This window comes from Crotalus tigris, unplaced genomic scaffold, assembly GCF_016545835.1.
Source record: "Crotalus tigris isolate CLP2741 ecotype Arizona unplaced genomic scaffold, ASM1654583v1 scf7180000017764.6130737, whole genome shotgun sequence".
In the NCBI taxonomy this organism is placed as follows: Eukaryota; Metazoa; Chordata; class Lepidosauria; order Squamata; family Viperidae; genus Crotalus; species Crotalus tigris.
Genome location: NW_024096618.1, coordinates 4,850,229 through 4,877,210, shown reverse-complemented (window position 1 = coordinate 4,877,210; position 26,982 = coordinate 4,850,229). Strand labels below are relative to the sequence as shown.

Sequence of the window (26,982 nt, the reverse complement as noted above, 5' to 3'; positions counted from 1 at the left end):
AGAAAAGTAAGGTCCTATGCATACACAAGAAAAACCAAACGTACAGGTATAGAATAGGTATTATGTAAGTCTACAGTAGCAAATGTGAAAAAGATCTGGGTGGCCTAGTGGATCACCACAAGTATGAAGCAGTAATGTGCTGTGGCTGTCAAAAAGCTAATGCAGTCCTAGGATGCATCAGCAGAGGGATAGCTTTAAGACCATGTAAAGAATTAAGAGAGTTGAAATAATTATGCTACTTAAGAACAATAATTTACAGAATAAAAGAATAACGGAGTTGAAACGAACCTTGGAGATCTTCTAGTCCAATCCCTGCTCAAGCAGGAGACCCCATACCAGTGATGGCGAACCTTTTAGAGACTGAGTGCCCAAACTGCAACCCAAAACACACTTATTTATTGCCGGGTGCCAGGTGGGTGTGGCCCACTGGGTGGGCGTAGTTGTGGTGGTCATGACAGATTGGGTGGGTGTGGCCAAGGTGGGCATGGTCACCTCTATTTTACTTGTGGGGAGGGAGGCCTGTGGGGGCCAGGCAGGGTTGGGGAAGATCCAGGGGGTCTCTGGCAGGTGGGGCGGTGGGCAGGAGGCTCATCTTGTGGGGTGAGGCGAGGCGAGGCGAGGCGAGGCAGGGTGGGGGTGCCATTGTTGGAGGGCAAGGCGAGGCAGGGGCCGGGGCGGCTGCTGCCTGACATCATTGGCCCCCTCACACAGAAGCCAGCAAGCACATGGGGACCAACAGCGTCCGTCAGCAGCCACAGCCTGCCGGCCCCTCAACTGGTGCACTCTGGGGCTCTGCAGCCCAACACCAGCAGTTCAGAGAAGCCGCCTCTGAGCTGGCCGGCCGGCCAACAGCTGAGGAGGCGATGCAGTGGGTCATACCCGGGAAAAGGAGAGCATCGAGGCCAGGAAGGACAGGAGGGGGGGGAGGGAAACCAGCAGTGCTGGGATGCATCTGGCTATGTGGGACCTCAGCGAGTTAGCAGGTGCCTGGTTGAAGAGGGATGGTTGCCATCTCCGGGGCATGGCGTGTGTGCCCACAGAGAGAGCTCTGAGTGCTGCCTCTGGCACCTGTGCCATAGGTTCACCACCACTGTCCTATACCATTACACATAAATGGCTATCTAGTCTCTTCTTAAAGGCCTCCAGTGATGATCTTTATTATTTCCCTAATTTTCATAGGACATTTTTAAACTCCGGATGATTATATTGATTGTCTTAAAAATCTGAAAAATAATTTGTATATGTTGGGATTGTTAAATTCCAATAAATATCAATAGCTTTTAAGAGAAGTTTGCTATCAGAGAAGTCATGTATACCACAAGTGTTGTGAAAGGCTGAGGATACAAAAAAAGAAAGAAAAGACACTTGATGGATGAAAACGTAACACTGCATCAAGGATAAGCTGGGATGGATGGGTGGGAGAGTAACTTTAAATTGGAAGAGAACAGAACACCCAGAAATGGGGAAGGGAACCTAAGACACATATTTTGTCCAGAATAATTTCCTTGATCCTGGCTGCATCACTGAGTGACACTGTCCTTACGGTAATACCTTTGCTGCAAGCCTTAAAAGTAAAAAATAAAATAAAATTAAAAAAAATCCCCAGTGTAAATGCTTTTCAAATGCAGCATTAGAAACATACCTTATTAGATTGTGGGCATTTGCTTAAAAGAAGACAGTTGCTGGTGAACTTCAAGGCGTCAGCTATGCCATAGATAGAAGAGATCTTTCAAATCTAGTCCTTTAAAAATGTGTCACAGATTTCTTTTATAACTCTGATAGTAGTGCAAGGAAGTTCAATAAAATACTGTAAAATTACTGAGATGTTAAAATAGACACTACTTATAGTTTCCATGCCAATGGGCAGTTGCACTCTATGAAGCTTAAGAATAACTGTATTTCGCTGCATGCTGACTGTAGCCCCAATAAATAATTTAACACTTCAAACGCATCTATGATCTGTTAACTGGTTCTTACAAGCCTTATTTCTTCTATGCATGCATCTTATTTAGGGGAAAAGAGTAGAATGGGAATGTAATCTAAATGTTTCCAAATAAAAATTACTATATATGTCTGATTAGATGGCCTTTAAAACTTGTACCTGATATCACACATTTTTTCACAGTTTGAATGAAGATGAATAAAAAGTAGATCCCATTTATTTTACATGAAAATTCATTTATACTAAAACAGATGTTTCCATTGGCCCTAATACAGCTTTGACAAAAATCAATAATGTTAGAGCAGTGACAGTGCTTGGTCATCTTGTAATCACAGCTTGAAGAGGTATAAGCCATAAAATAGCTAAACAGGATCCAGTTCCTCACTCTTCACCTAGAAAAATCAGGAACACCGTCATGCAAGGAACATAGTTCAAGACAAAACTGAAACTTCAGATTGATAAATAATAAAGTGAATCTGCAGAAAAATTAAGAGAGTTTGTGAGATAAGAGCTAAACTGCAATTTGCTCAGAAGAACAAGCAAGGCAACTCAGATGAATTGGTCAATTGGAAATATGGGAAGCATTATTAAAGAAAAATATATTCCCTAAAGAAGGAAACAAGTCTCCCCTAAAGAGTTTAAAAAAGGTTAACAGACGCATGTATTGAAATGGATGTGCTAATGGACATTGATAGCATCTTTTTAAAAGTATGGTATTTTAAACAGAAATAGAACTCCAGCATCATAAATAGATTATATGGTTTCCTACTATATTTTCTCTGAAGGTCTTAAACAAGGGTGGATTATTTCGGATCTCTGTTCTCTTTTCAACTTGACTGAGACTTTTTTTTTATCTGCCCTTTAACAGGGGACAATTGAAAGAGTTTTAAGAAAAAGGCAAGAGATAGATAGGAGTATAGGAGTGAAGTAAAACTGAGAAGAAAGAGAACCGGGAAAATACTTTGAAGAGGTATACAAGAGAACAAAGCTCTTCTCGGGCATGTTTTGTCTTCCTTTTCAAAGTTCCCATTCACATCTTTAGGTCTGCATCACTCAGAAAGTATCCATTACAATTGGATAAGGAGACAACCAAAGTTATACTCACTAGACTTAAATCACCTACTACGGTAATGAATTTTACACAGATACAACACATTTTGAAAATTATTACAATAGGTTATTTGGTGCTCTGTATTTTTCTTTTGTATGATGGAATGTAATAGCCTTTGACTACCCAGAAAAGCTGCACTGGATGATTCTATTCAAATTCAGAGAAAAATGACAGAGAAAAACAATTTCTTTATTTTCATCTCCATGGCATAGACCTCTCCCATATCTTTGGGACAGATTTGTCTTACACTTCCACCCATCTTGCCATAATTATGTCCCTAATGCATTGATCTGTGCAGGGTCAAGAAAACATTCAGGGCTGACTACTCCTAGGCTATCTCCATATGATAGAAGCCCAGCAGAGTTTCAAAAATATTACCTGCCAAAGAACATTTTTGCAATAGGAAACAACTACAATAAAACTATTGAGATTAATTGATTACTCTCCATTTTTACTGAGTTCCGCTTATCTGTAATTTTAAATCCTAATAAGCATTGACAAATTGATATAAATAAAAATATGGAACATTCTTTCGCATCTACATTACATACAACACAGAAAACCAAGTATATACCGGATTAGTAAACTAAATACAGATAAAATAGAACCACTGTTCATTGACAAGTCCATGCATTTTTCCTAGCAAGGTTTTTTAGAAATGGCTTGCCACTGTGTTTTTCCTAGGACGGACAGAAAGAATTGACCCAAAGACACCTAGCTGGTTTCCTGCCGGAAGTAGGACTACAACTCACAGCCTCCTGTTTTCTAGTTTGGTGCCTTTAACCACCATCCAAATTGGTTCTCATTGTTACTCTTGAAAGCATGAGGTACTTCAAGCAGGATAGCCTCAGCATATCTACTGACATAGATCAGAAGATCAAGATTATCTTCTCTGAGATCAACCTAGCTAGTGCAGGAAGAGAAACTAATAAACAGCAGATTGAACTGTACACTAATATGATTCCTACTTTATCCCGAATGCCCACTTTCAGATGCATACAATCAAACTAGTGAGATAAATATGCATCAAATAATACAGATCTGCAATCAAAAGGGTTTTTATGTGCAAAGCTTTTACGTCTCACATGGCTGTGCCGTCATTTTGAATTATTTAGCCCCTCCCTCTGGATACCCCTGAAAGTGATATATAAACACTTTTACTAAACGATTTATCAGTCTCCATAATACAAACCAGATCAGCATATGTACTCATTCATAATCAATTTTGCTACTAATTGATTTGGCACTGAACACAAGTACACTTTCAAGTACCATCACAGTTTAAGTTAGCTGAATTGGGAAAGTCTGAAATGGCCTTTCTCTATAGCATATTCCAACCTGATTATCATAACCCCAAATTCTTAACCAGACTACATTTTGACATCTGCTAATTAGATAGATATTCAATTAAATTATATTTTGAAACCATGAACTTTTTGCTTATGCCTTGAAATTCACTAGATGGAGCTCTAAGGTATCAGCCAACCCTCCCAGGAGACTAGGTTAAACATTTTCAGTGAGATAAGTCAGCCATAAACTCACAAGTGTTCCTTTGTGCATTTTTGCACCAACATAGAGAATAATGCAGAATAGAAAACATTTGAAAAGCAATAAAATAACAATCTATTCTTGTACTACCAAGGAGAGGTTGAAGCATTTGGAATAGTGTCTTGATATATAGACAGAAATATAAATTAATACAAGAAATGAAGAATATTTTCAGTATATATATGTCTAAAATGTTCAATTTAGTTTGGAAATTTTCAATATAATAATACAAGTACTCTTAAAACATTTTTTTCAAGACATCCGTGTAACATAGGGTCATTTTATTCTATTCTATTTTGCCTGTCACAGCTTCTTTCTATTTTAAAAAAATATTTCCCAGCATATTTCTAAAAATAAAGTAGTCATATATTCCAGTGTACAAAGTGCCAAAAAAAGAGGAAAAGAATGAAAAGCAACAGAATGCGTGTCCATTTTGGTAGCATTTAGACCCGGGGCTATTTAAAAGACAAGTGCTTGTTTGAAGTCTCTCTCATTTACTTGACCTAGAATTATTTTATTGATCAACGGTCAATGAAACTAGGCAATTCGATATATCCTCATTAAAATTAATAAGAGTAGTTTGTTAACATGGCAGAAAATTTAAAATATGCTCCCCCTTCCTTTTAGATCTTTCCAAATGTTATGGAAATCTAGTGGCTGGTATTAATGGTAATGACCCAAAGCAAGTGAAAAAGGCAGCAGCTCCAGCTTAGATGAGCCTGAAGGCAAAGCAAAAAAAAAAAAAAAAGAAAGAATAGAAAAAGTTTTCTTTTAGTCTGCGCCATGAGGGGGGAAGGGGAATCCCTCTTAGTGTTGTCAAGGAGATTTGCTGTTGAGTTTCTGGACTGTGCGGCTTCAAAGCCCTCTGCCTTTAGCCTGTAGCCTGAGAGGAGCATTTTTTTTTTTTTTTACAAATCAGGCTGTCACTGAAACCTATGGGGGGGGGGGGGCAGAAGTTGAAGAGCTCTGGAAAATAGGAGTGGTCCAATTCTAAATCCTGTAGAAAGAGACCTACTGGATCTGAATAGGAGTCCTTGATGTGACATTTAGCCTACAAAACCAAGGAAAAGGAACATAGTCTGATTGTGGGAATCTGCTTCAAAAGAAAAAGGCAGGCAGGCATCCCTGGAGTCAGGAGAGGATGGGAGCTCAGTGTGTGTGATTAGGAAAAGGCTCTTGTCCTTCCAAGGTTGGCTTATGAAGGCTTTTTTCATCCCCAAAACCTTTCCCGCACACGGGTGCCCACTTCTGCCACTTCTGGTCCTTCAGCCTCATGTGGCTTGGGGCTTTTCTGTGCCAGGAAAAGCTTCTTTTCTTAATATCAAATATATATGTATGTATGTATGTATGCATGTATGCATGTGTGCATGTATATGTATATGTATATATGTCTATATTTTAAAAAGGGACTACTGAACAAGACTTAGGAAAACAACCCCAGTTGGCAGGAACTGGGAAACTCCCAGCCCAGAAACTGGGTTACTCTTACTATGCTCTCACTGGGTTGTCAAGCGAAGGAAGAACGAACACCTCACAATCTGGAGCTGGAGCTCCAACTGCAGGGTCACACAACCACCATGTTGATTTTTATGACCGCTCTCCTCTCCCCCCCCCCCCATCCCGCAGCTCCGGCAATCAGAATAACAGAATGAAAGGCACCTTGCCTGAGGCTAAAGTCCTCCCTGGTGGGATTAAGGCCACTGAGTTTCATGCTGCATTCAAGAACTTCTCCTCCCCTCCCCTTTCTTGGGGACTGGCATTATTTTTCTTAAACGTGAAGGGGGGGGGAGGCGGCACCTTCCTCCTAACCTAATGATTAAGTCCTTTTCTCTTCAGCTTGTCCCGAGGAAGAGTTAATTGTCTCCCTCTCCGTCTGTGGCATGCAAAGGATTTGCCTCTCCCCCCACTTCAACCAGCGGGGTGCATCTGTCTGCGACTAGCCCTCAAGACTGCAGGGCTCCGTCTTGTTCGGGTGCGCGGAGCGTCCCGTCCCGTCCAGGCCTCCGAACGAGGCGGCATCACAGGGAGAGAGCCCCAGACAGCGGCCGTCCGCTCCTCCCCTCCCCCTCCCCCTCCCCCGAGGAGCGATTGGCATTCCGCCCCTCCGGTCCCGCCCACCGGGCTGTCCCTCTGCGAATCAGCGGGATGCTGTCAGCGCGTCAGTGTCTGTGGCTGCCCTCTGCCAGCCCGGAGCGCCTCTTCTTAGCCAAAGAAACCCCGCAGGTTGCGCGGAATCCCGATCCGGAGCATGGGGACTGGTGACTTTGCGCGGCGCTTGTGTTTGACTCTGGCTCTCCTCCACCTTGACAGGTTGGCCGGCGGCAATGGGGTCCCAGGTAAGAGAAGCACGAGCTGTCCGGAGCTCGCTTTCCTCGCCCTCTCCCCTTCGCCTCCCGCGCACCAGCCCTGGCTTGCCCTGGGAGTCTGGGACCGGAGCGTCGGCTTGCTTTTCTGATCCCGGCTGTTTCCCTGGATGCCACGAAAGGGCGACAGGGGCTTGGTTTTTTCCGGGGGAAGGAGGGTGCAAGGGGGCTGAAAAGTTACGTTGAGCGTTTCCAGGGTGGTTTTCTGTGGGCTTGTGGTCTCTGTCCCCGAAAGTTTGAAAAGTTCATTTTTAGATGCCCTCTGCAAGAAGAGGACAAGGCGACCCTTAGAATGAAATGGTGTTTAGGCCAACCTGTCTAGACAGAAAAGTATAGGAGTTACCCTGCATCAATACAGGCCATTAATTACAGAGTGTATTAACTTCAGTTTATTTTCTGGGTTTCCCAGCCAGCTTTTTCCTTTCAACCCAACTTTCACAGGATTTCCTTCTTATTTTAAAGATATTGTATGTTTAAAGATGTAGTTGCCGCTTTGATTTGGATTTTGAGTTTGGCAGTTAACTCTTAAATGGGATGTGTGAAGCAATGATAATAATAGACTTGATTCTCCCCCTTTTCATTTCAGAGGGGACTGGTAGTTTGTTTAGCCTCTATCTGGGTTTGGGCTGGGGGGAAATGCCCTTCCTTTTCCAAGCAAAATATTGAGAGATCTGCCCACACACGTGAGATTTTAATCCACTGGTTTTGATGTAGAAACATGTGCAAAGTGATTTGAAAAGACAAGCCACCATTACCTCAAGCCTTTCAAGTGAATGGTGACTTTGAAATTCTGCTGAAAGCGGTAATATTATTGAAAGCTGCTTCTCTACCATGGAAGAGGCTGCCTTCCCGCTGGTTTAGGGATTTCTGCTTGATCCACTGGGCTGGACTTGACTTTTGTTCAATTAGTCCCTGCACCAAACTGAGAAAACTTCAATTATTTAACTTCCAAGAGGGTTTAATCAAGATAGGTACTCCATCTTTTAGTCATTCTCATTCTTCCATATTCTGAATAATAAACCTTTTCCATAGACGGTACTAAAATGTGCTTATGAATTTACTTTGGGGAGATTCACCAAGTATCTCAGCTGTCAGCTTTAGCAAAAAAAATCAACAAAATTATATTTGTCTCTTTCTCTAAGAAAAGTAGGTAATTTTCCTAGAAATGAGTAGAGTGGGTTGGCATGTTCAGCTGACACTAGGCATTTCCACATGTGACATGCAGATGTCCTTTGGTTGTTGTGAAGTGTACCTTTTTAAAGGGTGTGCAGAATGTGATCAAAAAGTCAGGATGGTATAATAAAATCTCCACCTGCACAAAATGGACAGAGCTTCAGTGGCACTGTTTCAACCATTGTATTTTCTCCTTCTCCTTGGGTCTAGCTGTCACTTCTGCTGATCCTGATGGGAACAGAGGCCTTTTTGAGTCAAAATTATGAAATGTATGCAGTTGAGACAAAAAAACATTAGGAATTGTGGATCTCCTACCTGAGGACAGAGTAGATAGTGACCTCCCTCTCCCTCCTTCTCCCTCCCCCCCTCTCTTTCTCTCCTTCAAATCCCCAAGCAAATTTACTCATCTTTGTGGAAGCAAGTAAAATAAATAAAAAAGAAAAGAACTGGTGCTATTCCCCCTCCTCCCACACAAACATTTTGATAGAGAAGGACAAACTCTACTCTCCCAACGTATTTGGGCAAAGGAAAGTATTGTCTGTCTCTTTATATGTCTGTACTAATAATCTATGGTTCTCAGATAGTCTATCCAAAATAACGGTTCTGCTCCTCCCTATACCTCATCTCTTTCCCTTTGCAAAATTCTCTGAGGTGCAGCAACAATATCTGGTTATTATTGCTGCCTCTTCACAGCTGCTCACCCTCTCTTCCTTGATGCTTGAAGGAGCCTCATTTTTTTTCATTGGGGCTTTTTTGAAACAATGACTGTGAGGCTTTTAAGCTAACAATCAAAGTAGTTTTCATTCTAGAGCATATTTTCTTGAGGTCTTTATATTTAAGTGGCATAAAATAAATCTACCCAAGGATGGTGCAGGTGTGTTGCATTCCCCCCTCCCTCTCCTTGCCCTGTCCATAAATAGTATTAATCAAACTCCTATTTTTTGTTAGCCAATTGCTAGATATATTATTATTCATGGTTTCTATGAGTCCCAGATGGGCTGCTGGTATTAAGTTTTGAAACAAAATGGCTGAAGGCTCTTCTGACTGAGAGACAAAATTGACATTTTGGCCACAATCAATAGTTGTTTGCCACTTTCTTCCCTAAACACCAAACTGATTCCCATGGAAAATGCCCTTCCAGAAGACCAGATGCTTCTAGCAGTGATTGGCTTTCTCTAAACAAGCCTTTTAAAAAAAAGCAATGTTACAAACCCCAAAAAGAAAATTGATGAATTTTCCTTTAGTTCTTTATTTATTAGATATTGAATAGGTTGACCTTACTTCATTATTTTGTTTTACACAATGTGGGCTTTTTAAAATAAAGTGTTTTTTTTTTAACATGAGCAATTATTTTTCCTGTTGAAAGTAAGGGCTAATGTAAGGTAAATGTAAAATTTTCCATCTATTTTTAACACTTAATGGTGAAAACATTCAGAAGGGTTATTAGTTAAAATACACTGGGGCAATATGTGTTGAAATATTTTACTAATAAAACTATACAGATATGTCCATGAAATTACTAAGGTTAATTTCATTCAGTGGACTCTGCCTTTATTTTTAAAACATTTTCTAGTCCACAAAAACACACAATATGCTATAGAGCAGTGGTTCTCAACCTTTTTAATGCCGCGACCCCCAACCGGTCGTAAGTCGAGGACTACTCAACTGGGTGTAAGTCGAGGACTACTCAACTGGTGCAGCACCGTTTGCAGAATGGGACTTTTGGCGGGCTCAGCAGGGCAGAGACAGCCTGGACAATTCCTATTGGCTTTTGAAAGCCAATAGAATTAGACCCTATTCAAGAGAGTCTAATTCTATTGGCTTTCAAAATCCAATAGAATAAAAGGGAGTAGCACAGCTAAGGAAAATGGGAAAAAATGGCGGACTGCGTTGTTTGGCGACCCCCGTGAAATGGTCATTCGACCCCAAATGGGGTCCCGACCCACAGGTTGAGAACCACTGCTATAGAGCTATGCTGTGCTTTGAATTATAAGACATACTTTACAATATGTAGATGCAGCCCTTATCTGCATTTCTTTAAAATTGCTGTCTCTTTCCCTGAAAGTACATAGCTTCAGCAGCTGTCTTATGGGTTTGGAAAAAGGTACAGCTCTGTAGAGAGTTGCACAGAAGGGTTACACTCAGAGATCCCTGCTCATCCCGAAGCATGGTTTTGTAATAAAATACAAAGTCTTGTACAACACTGCTCCATTAAGTTGCATGGTGTCAACAGGGATTGACATTTGTCAATTTGAAGAGTCATACCAGGGTTAACATTTATTTAGGGCACTTCCTTCCTTTTAGTCTGGCAGGTTTGTAAGAGGGATCAGAATGCAAAGCAAAATGTTTTAAATGGTTAAAAACTATCATCTCGAAATAATTAGTGAAAAAAAAAGATGAAACAATGAAAGAGATTCTAGAGCAGGGGTAGTCAACCTTGGCTCTTTTATGACTCGTGGACTTCAACTCCCAGAATTCCTGAGCCAGCTGGCTCAGGAATTCTGGGAGTTGAAGTCCACGAGTCATAAAAGAGCCAAGGTTGACTACCCCTGTTCTAGAGGACTCTCTTGTGTGAATGAGATGGCGATCACTAAATTCAGTGTAAACAAACAAACAAACAAAAACAATTTCTCTAGTTTAGCTTGGGAAGATGAGCCTGACCTAATACATTATTAAACCACCTGACAATAAAAAAAAAAAAAAGATTGTATGGAAGTCACAAATCACTCATTTCTCCTTATCCATAGAAACAAGGAAAATGAATTTCTTTTTTTAAAGATAGAAAGAAGATTCAAGGATTATCTCCCCCCCCCCAACATTTAACCTTAAAGAACCTCAAATAGAAGGGCTGCAAAAGTCCATCAGCAATTCCAGTGCCAGTAACATTTTAGTTGTTTAGAGAAAGAACTAATTCAGTGACTGAACTCACAAATCACACTAAACCATGATTTGGTTAGTCTTTTTCGTAAACACTGGGTGGGTTTGTACAAGCAAAGTTATTACATTTATGGGTTAACTATGGTTTCAAGCCTCAGTAACTCTTGCTGGGTTAGCAGAAGATGGTCAGTTGAAATTGCATTATTATGATATATAGCTGATTCTTCCAGCACGAAGAAAAAAAATGTTAGTTTATTCTGGGCATCCCTTCTATATTCTTCATTCTAGTCTTTATTATAATAACACCAACATTTACGTTGTTCTTTTAAACTTATCAGATTTACCTGCATAAACTGTGCATGAAATGACAATTCTTTGGAAAAGACATGTAATTCTTTTGGAAATGATATGTTTCTTTGTCAAGGGACAAGAGAGGTAGAGCAGAAACATCATGTATGATAACAGCCCTGTATTTCTCTCCAATGAAGTTTTTTCGCCACAAAGTTTAGATTTCCTAAGAATATGGAAGGAGAGGAAGAGGAGGGTTTTTTTCTTTTTGGGGGGGGGGGGATGAAATTTGCCTTAAAGTCAGGCCCCCCCCCAGGGTCAGTGGTGCCTGTAAAACCAGGAGCAGAGGTTTGGTTTCAGGGTCACTTCTTCCATCTTGACTTTCTGGACAGCCATGAAACAGGAAATTTGATACCTTTGGAATTTTGAGTGCATCTTTTGAACTCTTGTCCTAAAATGGGATCTAGGATGGTTGAAGGTGAAATCCACCAGGGTCTGTCTTGAGCCTAAATTTGATTTCAGAAGTATACGTTCCACTTAAAGCAAAATTAGTTTTTTTGTAATTAAAAGGAACTTTATCATGTTAGGCAGGGCAAGGAGTGTAGGAGAATCACACTAGCATGCTGTCCGCTTTGGGAATGAATAATAAAGAGCAAGAAGCTCAAACAGCCCTCTTAGAAAAATAAGTCTTATTGGGGGAATATATTCCAACAACAGCAACAACAACAACAGAAAAGAATAAAGTGTATAAAACTGCATAAAATGTGACAAATAACAGAAAAGCAGCATTGTTCTTTAACTGCAATCCCTGTAGCGAAAGAACCAGGTTAATTTATTTATTTATGCTCTGCTTATTGCTTGCAGAGCCTGGAGGTGTTGTGATTCTCGCTGTGCAGAAATGTAATCTTATGTAACCCTTGGCAATACAGCTGAATGATCTCCGCTCCCTATATCTGCATACATTTAGAAACCCCGGGGAAGATGAACACGAGAGGTTCTTTTTATGGACTATTTTGACCATATGGCTAGAAAATAGGATTTTCATGTGGTCACAAATATGTCTGCTGTGAGTTGCCACCAGAGACCTAGGTTAAGAACAATGGCTCTTTGGAGGGCACTAATGCACACAGCTTGAAGCTATTAAAAGTGGCTTTCATACAGTGCTATCAATATATATCTGTATATAATGCTGCTACCTGCTATGAGAAAAGATAAAATCAATTATACCTGTAGACTTCCAGGACTCATCCCAGATATTTTCCTGGGAGGAATATGACAGTGATTGGCATCCTTTCAGGAAGATTTTTTTAAACTTCCCAGTCTATACCACTACCCAGGATTTCCTGATGGCACTCCATCCAAATACTAACAAGATCTAATCCTCTTGAAGAGGTATATTTCAGTAATACATCTGAGCCAGATGAAGAAATTTCATCCTCTCTGTCCAATGTATCTCCATATAGTGCACTCAGGAAAATAATGTTGTTTTCCCTGCAGTGATAGAAAGGGACTCTCACTTTTATGCTGTCTACATTTTACACTCTCTGTTGTGGAAATATAGCATAAATGCTAATTGCTGTTATCTTTCCAAAACAAGAATGGGAAAAAAAATCATGAATATTTCAAACAATTCCTACCCACACACACACATAGAAAACAAAAAGCTGAGACCTGGAGGAAAGGCAATATAATCAAAACGTTTCTTGCTTTTATGTGATAAACTTTTGAAGTCAGAAAAAAATAACTACCGTAGGTGCTAAAAGTCAAAGCCTTCTCTTACAGTCTTATTTATTTCCAGCTCAGGAAACTGCCATTTTCTTGGTGGGTCAGCTGGCATCAGAGAGAGTGACCGGCCCAAAGTCCCCTATGTGTTTCTGTGTCAAAGGGAGGATTTTAAGCTGGATCTGCCCAATTATAGTCCAACACTTGAACCAGTACACCTCACCGGCCCTTTTGTGATTGGACATTTACCTTCAAATATAAAATTTGCTGAAAGAGAATTTACATTGGATGGTGCTTCTGGCATTTGCATCTCTCAAAATATACTGTTTAAGAAATTATCTCACATTTGGCATCATTTCTAAAGGCCAAACTATTAAAAGACAGAAGATGTCAGTTTCTCTCGATTAGGAACGAAGGACAAAGCTTACGCGATGAAGCTCTGGCTGACATAGAGTTGGGCATGATTAACACTTGATCATGGGAGACCTCTAAGAAATCCAAAGGCTGTAAGTTAGACCGTGATGAAGTAACATCTGAGAGGGAGTTAAATAATGGTTGCAGGAAAACTAGACAATCTTCTCTTTGGGGTAACCAGAAGTGGCCATGACAGTATGATCAAAGCTCTGTCTTTTGTGTGTGTGTGTGTGCGTGTGTGTGTGTGTGGCTTTGGTTGTATCATGCCATCATTTGGACTTTTTTTTTTTTACCACTCCTTTGCTTCTATCTTTTGTATCACTCTGGGAGATGGATTGAGATGCCAAGTTGAGGGACATATTTGGGATGTCTTTCCTAAATTAAGGAATTTTGTCTGATAGCTATGGAAGATCTACGGCAAACATTAGGTTAGATTTGGTTTTGCCTGGGATGACCCTACTCAGTTACGTTGTTTCACTAGTTCTCCTTAAGATTGTCGTGAAATCCCTTACTATTTTTTACTTTCTTTAAAAAAAATGTTTTGTTGCACAGATGCTGATGAATGTACAGAAGGGACAGATGACTGCCACATTGATGCAATTTGTCAGAACACACCTAAATCATTCAAATGTATTTGCAAGCCAGGTTATAAGGGAGAAGGAAAACAGTGTGAAGGTAAGATTATCTGCTCTTCTACTTTGGCCTCTATCTCCTCTGAAAAGATGCTGGCTGATGCTAGCTAGCCTCTGGTTAATCTCAGATTGTGATGGTTTGTTAGGAAGAATGTTCTGCTGCTCTTGATCATTGTTGAGCACTTGAACTGTACTGCCCGCTTACCATGAGCTTGCTTTAATGCAGGAAGCTAAATTTAGAGATTCTCTTTTATTTAAGCATGACTTCCTGGTGCCTGCTATGGCTCTCTCTATACCATATTTTGGGATGTGTTTGGCGGCATTTGGACCTCAAAATATTCAAAGGAAAAGAAAAGTGCCTTTTCTATATATGTCTTGCCCTGTTTTGAAACTGAATTTGGAATGGGCTGCAAATGGAAGTATCTTGTTTTTCCTAGTGCCCTCTCTGTCAGCCTGTGGATAGCAAAGGTGCTGCAGACATTGTAGAATAATAATCATAATCATAATCATAATAATAATAGTAGACAAATTTGCTATTAGTCAATTGCAAAAGGTGGCCTTATTAGGAACTGTTTCCACCCTGTGACGATATCTGTAATACCATCAAACATCCACATCTGCCTATCCCAAGTCCTGGGTAAGGACTCGATAGGTAGACAAAATGCCAAATCCAGTCTGAACATCTGGCTGACTGTGCGATGATCCATAATATTATTATTAATAATAATGATAATAAAAACAACAACAATAATATAACAACAACAACAACTTTATTGTCACTTTGAATGTACACCAATCAGCATACATCAAAATGAAATTTCGTTGCATACAGTTGCATATAGCCATGTTAGTCTGTGGTAGCCAAAAATCAGAAGAGGCAACTCATGAAAACCTATGCCTTTGAATAAAATTACAATTATTCCTTGGGTTACAATGGAATTTCCATTGCTAAGTGATGTGGTCCTAAAGCACAACCTCACGTGCCTGCATTAGTTAGCAACATCAATCCCAGCAGTTCCGGTTATTGTCAAAGCCCCAGGACCCTGCATGTTGCTAAGTGGGAAGAGGTGGGAGTCCCAGGCAAGCAGACCAAATGGGTGAGAGTTGTAGGTAGGAGTTGCTATGGAGCATAGGCTGTGAGTAGATGCAGTAGGGTAGGTAGGCAAAAAAAAGCAGCAGGAGTAATTCCTGCTGGTTTTCCCATTGATTTGCTTGTGGGAAGCTGGGAGGGAATGTTGCAAAAGGGGATCATGTAATTTGTCCGAGATGGTATAGGGCAGTGATGGCGAACCTTTTAGAGATCGAGTGCCCAAACTGCAACCCAAAACCCACTTACGCATTGTTGGGTGCCGGGTGGGTGTGGTCTATTGGCTGGGTGTGGCCAATTGGATGGGCATGGCTGCGGTGGTAATGGCAGACTGGGTGGGACTAAAAAGTTTAATCAATCAATTCCAACTTTGCAAGATCTTTTTTTTTCCGCGAGAAATTGAAATTGACTGATTGATTGAACCTTTTTTTTTTTTTGCCACGTGGCAGAGGCCTAAAGCGAAAAAGTTTTATAAAACCTAGCTGAGGGCCTAGGAATGGGGTGATGGTGCACATGCCCACAGAGTTGCTGTTCAAACTTCTCAACCTTAACCCTAACCTGTAAACATAGCAAAATTATTTAAATTTTAAAAAATGATATTTCACATATTATCTAATGTTATGTAAGATATTACCATGGGACATAAAATATATATTTAGTCTGTATTTTCCCAGAACATTGAAAACAGTGAAATTTTTCTTAATTGCAATTCTTTTAAACTGTGATAAATCACTGAAATTCCATCTAGCAAACAGCAATTATTCACCTTACCTTCAAGAGTTTTGTTGCAGTGTTTGATGTGAAATGAGTGCCCAGGACTTGTCTTGATCCCAAGTAGGCATGCCGAAGTACGCTTTTTAGGTCTTGCGCATCTTAACAGACACTTTCACAGAATATTTTCTCACTCTTGTCTGTCCACACACATAGCAAAATACATCTGCTGGGTGCAAGCAACCTCTTGTATAAATTAAATATTGCTATTCACTATTCTCTTACTCAGCAGTTAGACAAAAAATGTTGGTTTAAGGCACTTGTATTTTTTATATTTCTATGGATACTACAGGATAGTCACAGAATGTGCTAGAATGTTCTAAAAGATTCCAGAAAGTTCTATAAAACTCTAACCAATTCTAGAAACTTCTGGACAGTTCTCACAGTTCCAGAATATTCTGGACGTCTACTCAGCATTTTATGTGAATTGAGAATGTTCTTGAAAACAGATAAATTCCAAAATATCATTCTCCTGACCTCAGAGGTAAAGTTTTTGTGGAACAATAGCTAGTTTCTATTTATTTTAGACATAAGAGATTAGGAAAACACACTTTGTATCCAGAAACAAAAATTGAAATTTGTTACATGGTGTTATCCTTTTTCTCTATGTTTCCCTCTAGTCAACTTTCCAAGTCCTTTGTTATCACCTGTTTATTATCCAATACAGAAAACCTTCTCAAAGGAGGATTTAGACATAAACATAGAATCATAGGGCTGGAAGAAACCTTGGGGGTCTTAAATGTTTGGAATTCTAATCTTAATTTCTTTGAACATACCCTTTTGCTATCCTTTAGAGAGCTAAGCTGCTTCAGAGTCATTTTATCCAGTGGTTTAGTACTTGCTAATTCTGTTTGTTTTGAAATACATTGCCCCAAACCAAATTTGTGCAAACAGGTGATGGTCAATTTCATTCACTTAGTGTATTGTTTTAAAGTGTATATGAAAAAAATATAAAAGGTAAGCAGTATGTAGACAGGATTATAGATCAAACAGATTTGCTCAGATAATTCAAATGGCCTAAAATTTCATGCTGAAAAGATACTTAAGGAATGTTATGTGTATTCACATATGTAAAAAGATAGATGAGCCTTTAGTTGTGTGAGCATAGCTGCCATATTGGCTTTTTGACCCTCTTGTGAAACTCCTACTTAATAGAACAGGAATAAATTTACATAATGCCCTTTCAAAGATTACACCCATTTCTGACACTAACTTATTTAATTAGACATTAATACTATATATTAGTGTCTAATTAAATAGCTTATCAGAAATGGGTGTAGTCTTTTTAAAGGCATTGTGTAAATTTATTTTCACACATTTATTTAAATTTATTTACACAATGGCTTCTAATCTAACATAACTCACTGCAGTCATTATCTCTGATCCATCCAGGATCAAATATCCTCAACTGATTTTTAATAATGAAAATTTTCCTTAAAATTTTAAGTAGGATCTTTCCATAAAATTGCATTTCATTCTCCCAAAGTCATAGATCTCTGTTGTAAATATGCTCCATAGACTTTGTTGTTCAAGGAATCTTTCTACAAATTGAAACACAACCTCTTTTGGCAGTTGCCTTCTTGATGAATATAATAAGTCTATTCCACAGTCATCATTAGTTTTCTTAAGAAAGTTCAGTTCACCACTGATCCATTCTGTCATTTCTGAGCCTTTTAAATTCATGTTCCTTTCCGCTTTCTCCAACCAGCGTGCAATTCTCAAAGAAAGCTCCTTCTCCTTCAATTCTGTCAGCAACAAATTGACTTTCAATCCACCTAATTGCAAGTCTGATTTAGATGCTGTTGTCTGTAGCTGAGTGTTATCCTTAAGTTGATTTATAACTGTTGTCAATTCATCAAACCTTTTATTCTAAATGTTCTTTTAGAGCTTTTAAACTGAAAAGCATTTTTTTTAAAGGCTTCCAAGAAGGTTTTGACATTTACATTAATCTGGCTCTTGTTTTCTTTTGTATCTCTTTTTGTGAGCATTATAAATGATATACGATATATAATGTACAGAATCCTTAATCTATTGTTGTTTTCATTTTTAGTATAGTCTAATTCTCTTTTAATTGCTGGACTTTTGCAGTGAAATGTAGGTAATTCCTCTTAAGGACAAAAGAAGTAGATATACCATAATAAAATGACCGCAGAAAAAATTAAGGTAATATTTCCCACAATAGAGAATGAGTAGAAAAAAAGAAAAGTTCCTATTTCTTTAAGAAGAAAGAAAAAGACCAAAAATATACACAAAAGCAAAACAAAGCAACATAGTTCCCTAAAAAAACTAGTAAAATACAAAATCCTTGCAGTAGAAATCTGATATGAATGTAAATTAGATCAGATCAATTTCATTGGCAAGGGGAAAGTTTTTAACACCTTGACTTCCACGCGGCAAAATGTGAAGTGTTTCACAACTCCAAGATAAATTGATTAAAAAAGGTAAAAAATTCACATTTATAACCTAGCAAGAGTATAAAATAAGCCAACATTCAACCAGATGAATGACAGTTAAAGAGGTAAACAAAAAACAAAAGAAAAATTCAAAATGCGATGTTAAAACCTAAGGTGTGCCTAAAAATAAAACATTAGCAGGAAAAAATGGAGACCCAAAGCTCCAATCGCTCTTACCAAGAATTACACTTGTCAATCCAAGGGTCATCTTGGGTCATTCCTAGTTGCTGCCATTCAAATCTGGGAAGCAAAATGCCAAAGAACTGGCTTTAGTGACAAAATCAGTTGTTTGTTGGTAGGAGAAAAAAAAATCGCCTCACACTCAGTGCATCATTTTTGGGAAGACTCCTGGTGTTGATTTTTGAAACCTCCAAGTGGAGGTTTCCTTTCTAGTTGTTAAGATGGGTAGGAGTGGTTTCAATATAGACAATTATTGGATAGATGGAAGATGGATTGTAACATGGGCTGGCTTAGAGAAGATGAAAATCTTTTTAAACAAGTAAAGGATCAAAGACAAACTCACATTAAGAGGGTTTATGGGGTTCTAGTGGAATTGGATTCAGAATCTGAATTAATTAAAGACTGTATGATTAAATGGGCACAACATTTTGGTGAACCAATTCCACTGGATACCTGGGAAATTATCTGGGTGAGGAATGTTAAATTTACACAAGCCCAGAACTTAAGGGAGAATTTTTATAAAATGTTTTATAGATGGCACCTTGATCCACAAAAAATGTCTCTTATGTACCCTGACTTACAGCCTAAATGTTGGAGATGTGGTTGTTTGGATGCCACTTATTATCATATTTGATGGTCGTGTAAAAATATAAAAGCTTTTTGGATTAAGATATGGTGGAATATTCAAAGAATTTTTAGAAAGAGGGTAAAATTTACCCCGCAATTATTTTTGTTAGGTATTGTTATTGATTGTGATGCTAAGGAGGTTATATTGATGTTAAATTTGATCACAGCCGCAAGGCTGTTAGTAGGGCAATATTGGAAGAAGGAATCTTTGCCTACTTTGCAAGAGTGGTTTTTTAAAGTTTCATATTTGGCGGAAATGGCAAAGATTTCGGCTTTTTTAAAGGTGCAGTCGCAAGAGAAATTTTTTGCTGTATGGGAAAAATGGATAAATTTTATACAACATAAATTGGATATAAAAATATCATTTAGCTTTTTTATAATTTATATATAATTTTTGATATTTTATAGATTGTACTTTTTTCCCTTTTTTTCTTTTTTCCTTTTTTCCTTTTTTTCCATTTCTTTTCTTCTTTCTCCTTTCTTTTTTCCCCTTTTTTATTATTTTTTTTTCTTTTCAAGTATCTTTCCTTTTTATGCTTATGTCATATATATTTTATTATTAATTATTTTATAAGTTGTTAAAATTTGTTTAAAATTTTAATTAAGCCTATATTCAGTTCTGGGAAGCTCGGGGGGGGGGGGTTGGAGGGGGTGGTTTGGGAGGGGTTGGTTGAGGGTTTTTTTGTTTTTTGTTGTTGTTGTTGTTTTTTGTTATTTGTAAAAATTTTTAAAAAACTTTTAATAAAAAAAAAGATGGGTAGGAGTGTCCTTCTTGCCCCCCTTGTTGTAGGCAGATGTGCTACAAAATAGGGAGATGCATAGATCAGGGGTCCCCAACCCCCAGTCCATGGACCAGTACTGGGCCACGGCATGCCAGCAACCAGTTCGCACAAACAAGCAAACCCCATCCGCGAGATGCAGGCTTTTTCTGGTCCACGGAAAAACATCTCTCCACGGAACTGGTCCCTGGTGCCCAAAAGGTTGGAGACTTCTAGCATAGATACAAAAAGGCCCATCAAACATGTCAGATTCACAACCAATTGTTTTCTAGTTAATTACTACTACTTGATTACTTTATTAGGAGATAATGTAAAAGTACACAGGCACACACAGCCACTTTTGTGCACACAATATACCTATCAAAAAGGAAATAAAATAGAAAAAGCCCTCTTCTCTTATACTAGCTACGTGGATAAAATGAGGTTGGGAAATTCCAAAGAATCCGATCTTTGCCAGGCAAAAATTCTTTTTATACTTTTTATTTATTTTTATTATTTATTATTATTTTTTTTAAAAAAGTGTTTATAAAGGGCATCCTTCTTTGATACTCTGTGCTGGTCACAGTGTCAATGATAATTCTCACAACAAGTTTTCAAAAGTTTCCCTGGCTTTCTACCTTTCCTGCCTTTTTCTTTTCAAGGAAATACCAGGCAATCATCATAGATTTTAGTATTCGTGTTAACTACTTATTTTTATATTTACTTTTTGTTTGATATTATTAACTTGTTATATTCTTTTTCTGTTTTATGCTGTTTTGCTTTCTTAAATGTTGTTAAGCCAAATGTTTACTCTCCTGAACAAACAGATGAAATGTAACACCAGGCAGGTAGGCAGACAATGTTCACAAATATAGTTGTTCAGATATATGTTCTATAAAAAAAAATTCATTCTTCATTCATAGCCAAAATCGTTTATTCTGAATCCTCCAAAACTTGTGATTGATTCAAGCCTAGAAGAAGGAGCTGCATACAATCTTCCCAATACATTTTAAGTTTTCTACTTTGGAGAAACTAGATGAGGAAGGATAATATTTTCCTATTCCAACTCTTTGAATAACAGAGAAAGTATGAATCTACATCATGTAGCTGTTTTATTTTTGCTTAATCATGCTTTAGTAGTCTTGCCAAGGGTCTACATGGATTCTTGCTTTTCTGGCAACTGATATAGATTTTATGTGAGGCTTTATTATTATTATTATTATTATTATTATTATCATCATCATCATCATCATCATCATCATCATTTCTAGGATTAAATGATAAAAGTGTCTGAATGAGGAAGCAGTGTCAGCCAGCTAGTTTTAAAACGAGAGAGAGAGAGAAAGGGAGAGAGAAAGAGAGAGAGAGAGAGAGAGAGAATGTGTGTCTGTCTGTCTGTCTTCAGAATCAGTGTCAGAGCTGGGAAGATCGAGCAGTGATCAGTAGTCTGCGGTTTTCAGTAGTAGAGTTGCCCATTGGGCGTTGATGTTGGATGACTTTCCTTGTTGTTGTTGTTAACTGCGAAGTCGTGTCCGACCCATCGCGACCCCATGGACAACGTTCCTCCAGGTCTTCCTGTCCTCTACCATCTTCTGGAGTCCATTTAAGTTCACACCTACTGCTTCAGTGACTCCATCCAGCCATCTCATTCTCTGTCGTACCCTTCTTCTATTGCCCTCAATCTTTCCCAGCATTAGGCCCTTCTCCAGTGAGTCCTTCCTTCTCATTAGGTGGCCAAAGTACTTGAGTTTCAACTTCAGGATCTGGCCTTCTAAAGAGCAGTCGGGGTTGATCTCCTCTAGGACTGACCAGTTTGAACGCCTTGCAGTCCTTATCCAACCACTATTCTCTCCTGATGCTGGCTTGTTGACTACCTTCTCTAATAATTCCCATTCTATGCAGATAATACTCTGGCACAGTGTTTCTCAACTTTTGCAGCTTCAGATGTGTGGGCTTCACTCTCAGAATTCCCAGACAGCCTTGTGCGTGGCAGTGCTTACCTAATGCCAGTTGACTCAGTTGCAAGGTATCATTGGATCAGAGTCCAAGAGAGCAGCAGAAAACCTGTGTGCCCTGTGTGCCTTCATGTGCAGTGGAGATCCTTGGGCTATCACCAGGGCTAACAAAAGATTCTTCTTGCTGGTGTGGTTGGGACTTTAGTATAGATGCTTTGATTCATTTGTTTTTAAAGTTCTGACTTAACTTTATATTTCGTATTGTGACCTTCTGTGATTTTGGTTTTTATGCCTTATAAAGGAACTTGCCTGAATACTGAGCTAAGAAGAAATATAGATTATTCTTCATAATAGTATTGTATTGCTAATAGTTCTATATGATTGCTATGAATAATATACCTTTATTCATAGAAATAACAATGATAAGAATAAGCTTGATCATCATAATTGGCAAGAGGCTTGTCAATCTAGTCCAGTGATGGCGAACCTTTTAGAAACCAAGTGCCCAAAAACTGGCCCCGCCCCGCTCCCCCCTGCCTGCCCCCACTTTGCCCCCATCCCCCGACCCACCAGCCCACAGGACCACTCACTGCCTCCAGGGCCCGCTGCAGATTGCCCAGGCAGCCCAGCAGCGCTATGGCAGCCACACCCTCTGCCCGCACCCTGCAGCATCAACTGCATGATGGGATGTGAGGGCAGAGTCTTGTCTACGCTGCCTGGCTACCATGTCCTTGGCTGTGTTGCTCCATGTGGGCCACGCTCGAGGGCGAGTCTCCTTCAGGGGAACTTCTGGAGAGGAGGGGGTTGCAGGGGGAGGCAAGGCTGGGGCAACGGCACGTGTGCCCACAGAGAGGGCTCTGAGTGCCGCCTCTGGCACCCGTGCCATAGGTTTGCCACCACTGATCTAGTCTCTCACTTCAGGAAACAGCTGCCCCAAGGTTTCCAGAATTGGGGGCTGCCCTGCTCCCTTTCTCTTCCAGCCTGCTCCACAGTGGCGGGTGTTCTCAGCATAGATTTAGCTGCTGTTCAAGCCAGTTGCCAAACCTGGAAGATGGGAAGCCCTACAATCCATAGGAAAAAACAAGAGTGTATGTGCAGGGTGTTATCAGGATGGCAACCACAAGAATGCACTTGAGGCTCTGCTACTTTTGAAATATGCAATGCATATTAAAAAGACAGGAGGTGCCTCAACAATGCCTTTGTGGCTGCCATCTTGACTTTTCCCCCCAACGCGCTGCAGACAGTGGAGGTGATATTCAAGTTATTCCTCCAGCGTTTCCTAATATTCACTCTCATCTTCCTGGAGAATTCAATACATGTTTCCAGAGAAGGGAAAGTGCTTAGAAACCCTTACACAGTTAGAAACTCAGTTTCCAGTCACACTGATGCATGTGTGAATCTTTTTCCAACCTTTGTATAGTCCTTGGAAGAATCTCAGTGCTATGGAATGCTGTGGCAAAGCTGACTTGGGCTTCTGCTAAGCAGAATCAGGCATGGTTAGCAGCTGTATGAATTCCTCCAGTAAGTCCCCAAATGGCTGACTATATTGGGAAGTCAACAGGAGTTGAGCTTGACTGAACTTTTATCTTTTTTTTGTGATTTTGTGTTCCTGTCCCTTCTATAGTTTGAGTCTTCTTCCATGTAGGCAAATGTATAAATCTGGCTAATTAGAATTCCTTTTAATTAGTGCTTGAAAATACTGTTAGAATGCATGTTACTGCACTGGGAAGTTCTAGGCTAAAATGTTATTTGATGGACTTTTGGGTTGCTTGTTTTCGGTTGTTGTTATGAATATGTCAGGTGCAAGCAACCAGATACACTGGTGAATAGCTAAAGTAAGCAACTTTATTGGCATCTACCTATAACACAAGAATCTCCCCAGACTGATTGTCTCCTCCTGGAAAAAACTAGATAACATTTCATGAATCTTGGGTCCTCTTGCAGCTGCACCACAACTTGAGGCTAATTCCCCACTTGACCCATCTTTCCAGCCTGGGTGTAGTTTCCCCAAAGAAGATAATATAAACACCCACTAATGTGCATTTTCTTTACAGGAAATGTAACAATTAATTAAAAATTATGGTTGTCATGAAGGAAAGTAAATATGCGTGTCCCAGGCTGATGATGCGAGATTGAATTTGGGTCTGTCACCAGGACCAGAATTTATTCTTCCAAGCTTTTGGATTCATGCTGGAACCCATCTTCAGGGAACTTCTCTCTACTGGAATACGTGCTTCGGGCTGTTCTGTGAGACATGTTTATGTGGTGACTTCCTGTTGGCTGATTGGAGTGTTGATGGCTGGTGATTGGCTGTTGTTTCCTGGTACTGCCAAGCCTCAGCTCCTAAGTATTTGATAACAGGAGTGCTGATTTACCACCAGCTTAAATGACAAGAGGCCTGTTTCCCAGGTTTCAATCATTTGTATGGCTATTTTTCTACCTGCATGGCCACTGATCTTAGTAGCTACGAAATTAAATGTGTGTCCTTCTTCATTGCAATGTGAGGCTACCAATGAATTTGGGTCTCCTCGTCTGATCTCTCGCTTGTATTCTTGAAATTTGGTGGTTAGTTTCCTAACTGTTTGTCCCACATAATCTCTAGATTCTTGCAATCCATGCAAGAATTACATTGGAAGTATCTCCCACTTCCAAATGATCTTTACCATGCATAATTTGTCCTCGTATGATAGCCTCTGGGTAGAGTGCAATACCTACTTGCAGATCTTGGAAGCTGCGTTCTACTGCTTCTGAAATGTTTTTGATGTATGGCAGGGTGTGCCATATAGTTGACCTTTTACCTTCTTTTTTCTTTTGTCTCCTTGCCTTTTTGTGCAGGCATCTTGTAATAAATGCTTGTAGGTACCCATTCTGCTTGAATTGTTCATGTAGTTACCTTCTCTCCAGTTGTTTAGCTTGCTAAGTACTACAGTGGGTTCTCACTCTGCCATATAATGTTCTGATGCAGCTCTTTTTGTGTGAACGTGGATGGTTATTGTTGAAACTAAGACTGCATGGAGTGTTGGTGGCCTTACGATAACCTGTGGTTTTTAGGTTTCCATCTGTCAGCCTGTTGACAAGCACATCAAAAATGGTAATTCTCTAACTCAGGGGTCCCCAATCCCTGGTTTGTGGACCGGTACCGGGCCATGGCATGCCAGCAACTGGGCCGCAAAAACAAGCAAAGCCCCATCTGCAGGCAGCACACAAAACCATGCACTCTCTGGTCTGCGGAAAAACCTCTCACTATGTAACCGGTCCCTGGTGCCCAAAAGGTTGGGGACCTCTGGTCTAGCTGTTTCTTCCAGACATTGTATGTCTGGGAAGATGGAGTTCAGTAGCATATGAAAGTCTTTCAGTGCATTTCTTTTGATGATGACAAAAGTGTTGTCCATGTAGTGGCACCAAAATTTAGGTGTGTAGTTTTGAAATGCACAGTATTCTAGTTTGTATAGGACATTTCTGCAATGACTCCTGATATTGGGACCCCATGGGTGTCCCTTTTATTTGTTCATACATTTCTCTTTTGAAAAAAAGACAATTATGATTGTTTTTAACAACTATTCATAATGGCAGAAAATTGTCAGTCTGATAGAAAGGTACACAAAATGTTCTGGTGGAAGTCATATTATTTTGGATCTTGGAGAAGAGAGCTTATGTTACTTTCTCTGACTGTGTCTGGTATTAGAGCTATTTCTGGAATTATTTTCAATTTTGAAATCAATACTTGTGCTCATATTTGGCAGTTTTAAAGGTAATATCCCCAGATGCTAAATTGGGTGACCCACTTTTATTCCAATTGTACTAAAAATATCTCTATGCAAAGGCACTGCATGCAATCATAATTTGGATTGTGTATATATTACTTTACTTCTCCACACTCATATTTGAACGCAGATATCTTTGCATTTAGTAAATGCTAACACCAAAACCAACACAGCACTTTATAAATAAAACATGTGAGTTTCTTCACTCATAAATGAAGTCAGTGTTTTTCTAAGTGCCTTTTGAATTGCAGGGCAAATTGTATTTAAACATTTAGCACAATATAGTCCATTAAAAAATTGAAGACGTGAATATTATTTACTTTAAATAATTAAAAAACAGAACAGTGAAATTTCATATTCCCGAAGGACACTGAAACTGTTTGGTTATAACTTTTTGTGCCTGTAAAACATTTTTGTGGTTTGTCTTTTATTTTTATATTTGGCTCAGATTTGTTCTAATGTCAAGGTTTCCATGTCTCTAAACTTGGGAAGCTTTGATCATCAAGGAAGTCAACTTTCCTGCTTTGCAAACAGAGTCAAGGAGAAAAACCTTTTCTTCGCCTGTGCCCATGTGATCCAAGGAATTAATTCTATCCTCTGGAAAAATCTAAGTACATCTGCAGCAATTTAAGGCAGAATTCTCAGTGCTGGTTTGTGTGGCTAGGCTAACTAGCAAAAGTCAAAAAAAGTCAAGATGGAAATTTCAGTTATTTAGCTGCAGCCACAATTTTAACTTTTCACGCTTCCACACTCTGGGTAGTTACATTAAAAGTTTTCTATATCTGAAAAGTATTCATATTTTTTATGCTGATCTCTGTTTAATGTCAAACCTGGCTGCAATCTAAGCTTATTCAAACTTATATCTTTCTGTCTCAATATCGGTTGGCTCGCATATAATAAAAACATTTTGAGGAATTAAAGTAAGATATTCTGTGGAAATCCATGTTACAAAATGCAGTGTGCATGTTTTCCCCTTTATTTAGTGTCTTCTAGTGGGTAGATAAGAAAAGAAAGGTAAAACTGAACCTTGGAGATCTGAAATTTAGTAAAATGCCAGGAATTCTATATATCCACATATGATAAGGTTAGCTCTGCATTAATTATGAAAAGATAGCTCATATTCTCAGCTATATCTCAGATGGATTTAGAGGCACAACACTGTGTTATAATACATTCTCTTCAATGCAAGTGGGATTTTCCTATTCATTTCAGGGTTAGGACTCTGACCAATCAGATCCAGCAGGTCCACTAAGGATGCACTCATCTTATCTAGAAGATCTATGGTGATCAAGACTCTTTTAGACCAAATCTGCTCTT

General features: G+C 39.3%; 1 protein-coding gene across 2 annotated transcripts in view; it reads left to right on the top strand.

Moving 5' to 3' along the window:
* Positions 1–6,779: 6,779 nt before the first annotated feature.
* The window catches only part of SCUBE1 (signal peptide, CUB domain and EGF like domain containing 1), a 190,852-nt gene continuing 170,649 nt past the window's right edge, over positions 6,780–26,982 (top strand). For both annotated transcript variants that reach the window (XM_039341335.1, XM_039341333.1), the window contains exons 1-2: positions 6,780–6,937; positions 13,991–14,113. In XM_039341335.1, coding sequence (XP_039197269.1) covers positions 6,850–6,937; positions 13,991–14,113 — 211 coding nt within the window. In that variant the 5' untranslated portion in view covers positions 6,780–6,849. The remainder of the gene's footprint in view (positions 6,938–13,990; positions 14,114–26,982) is intronic.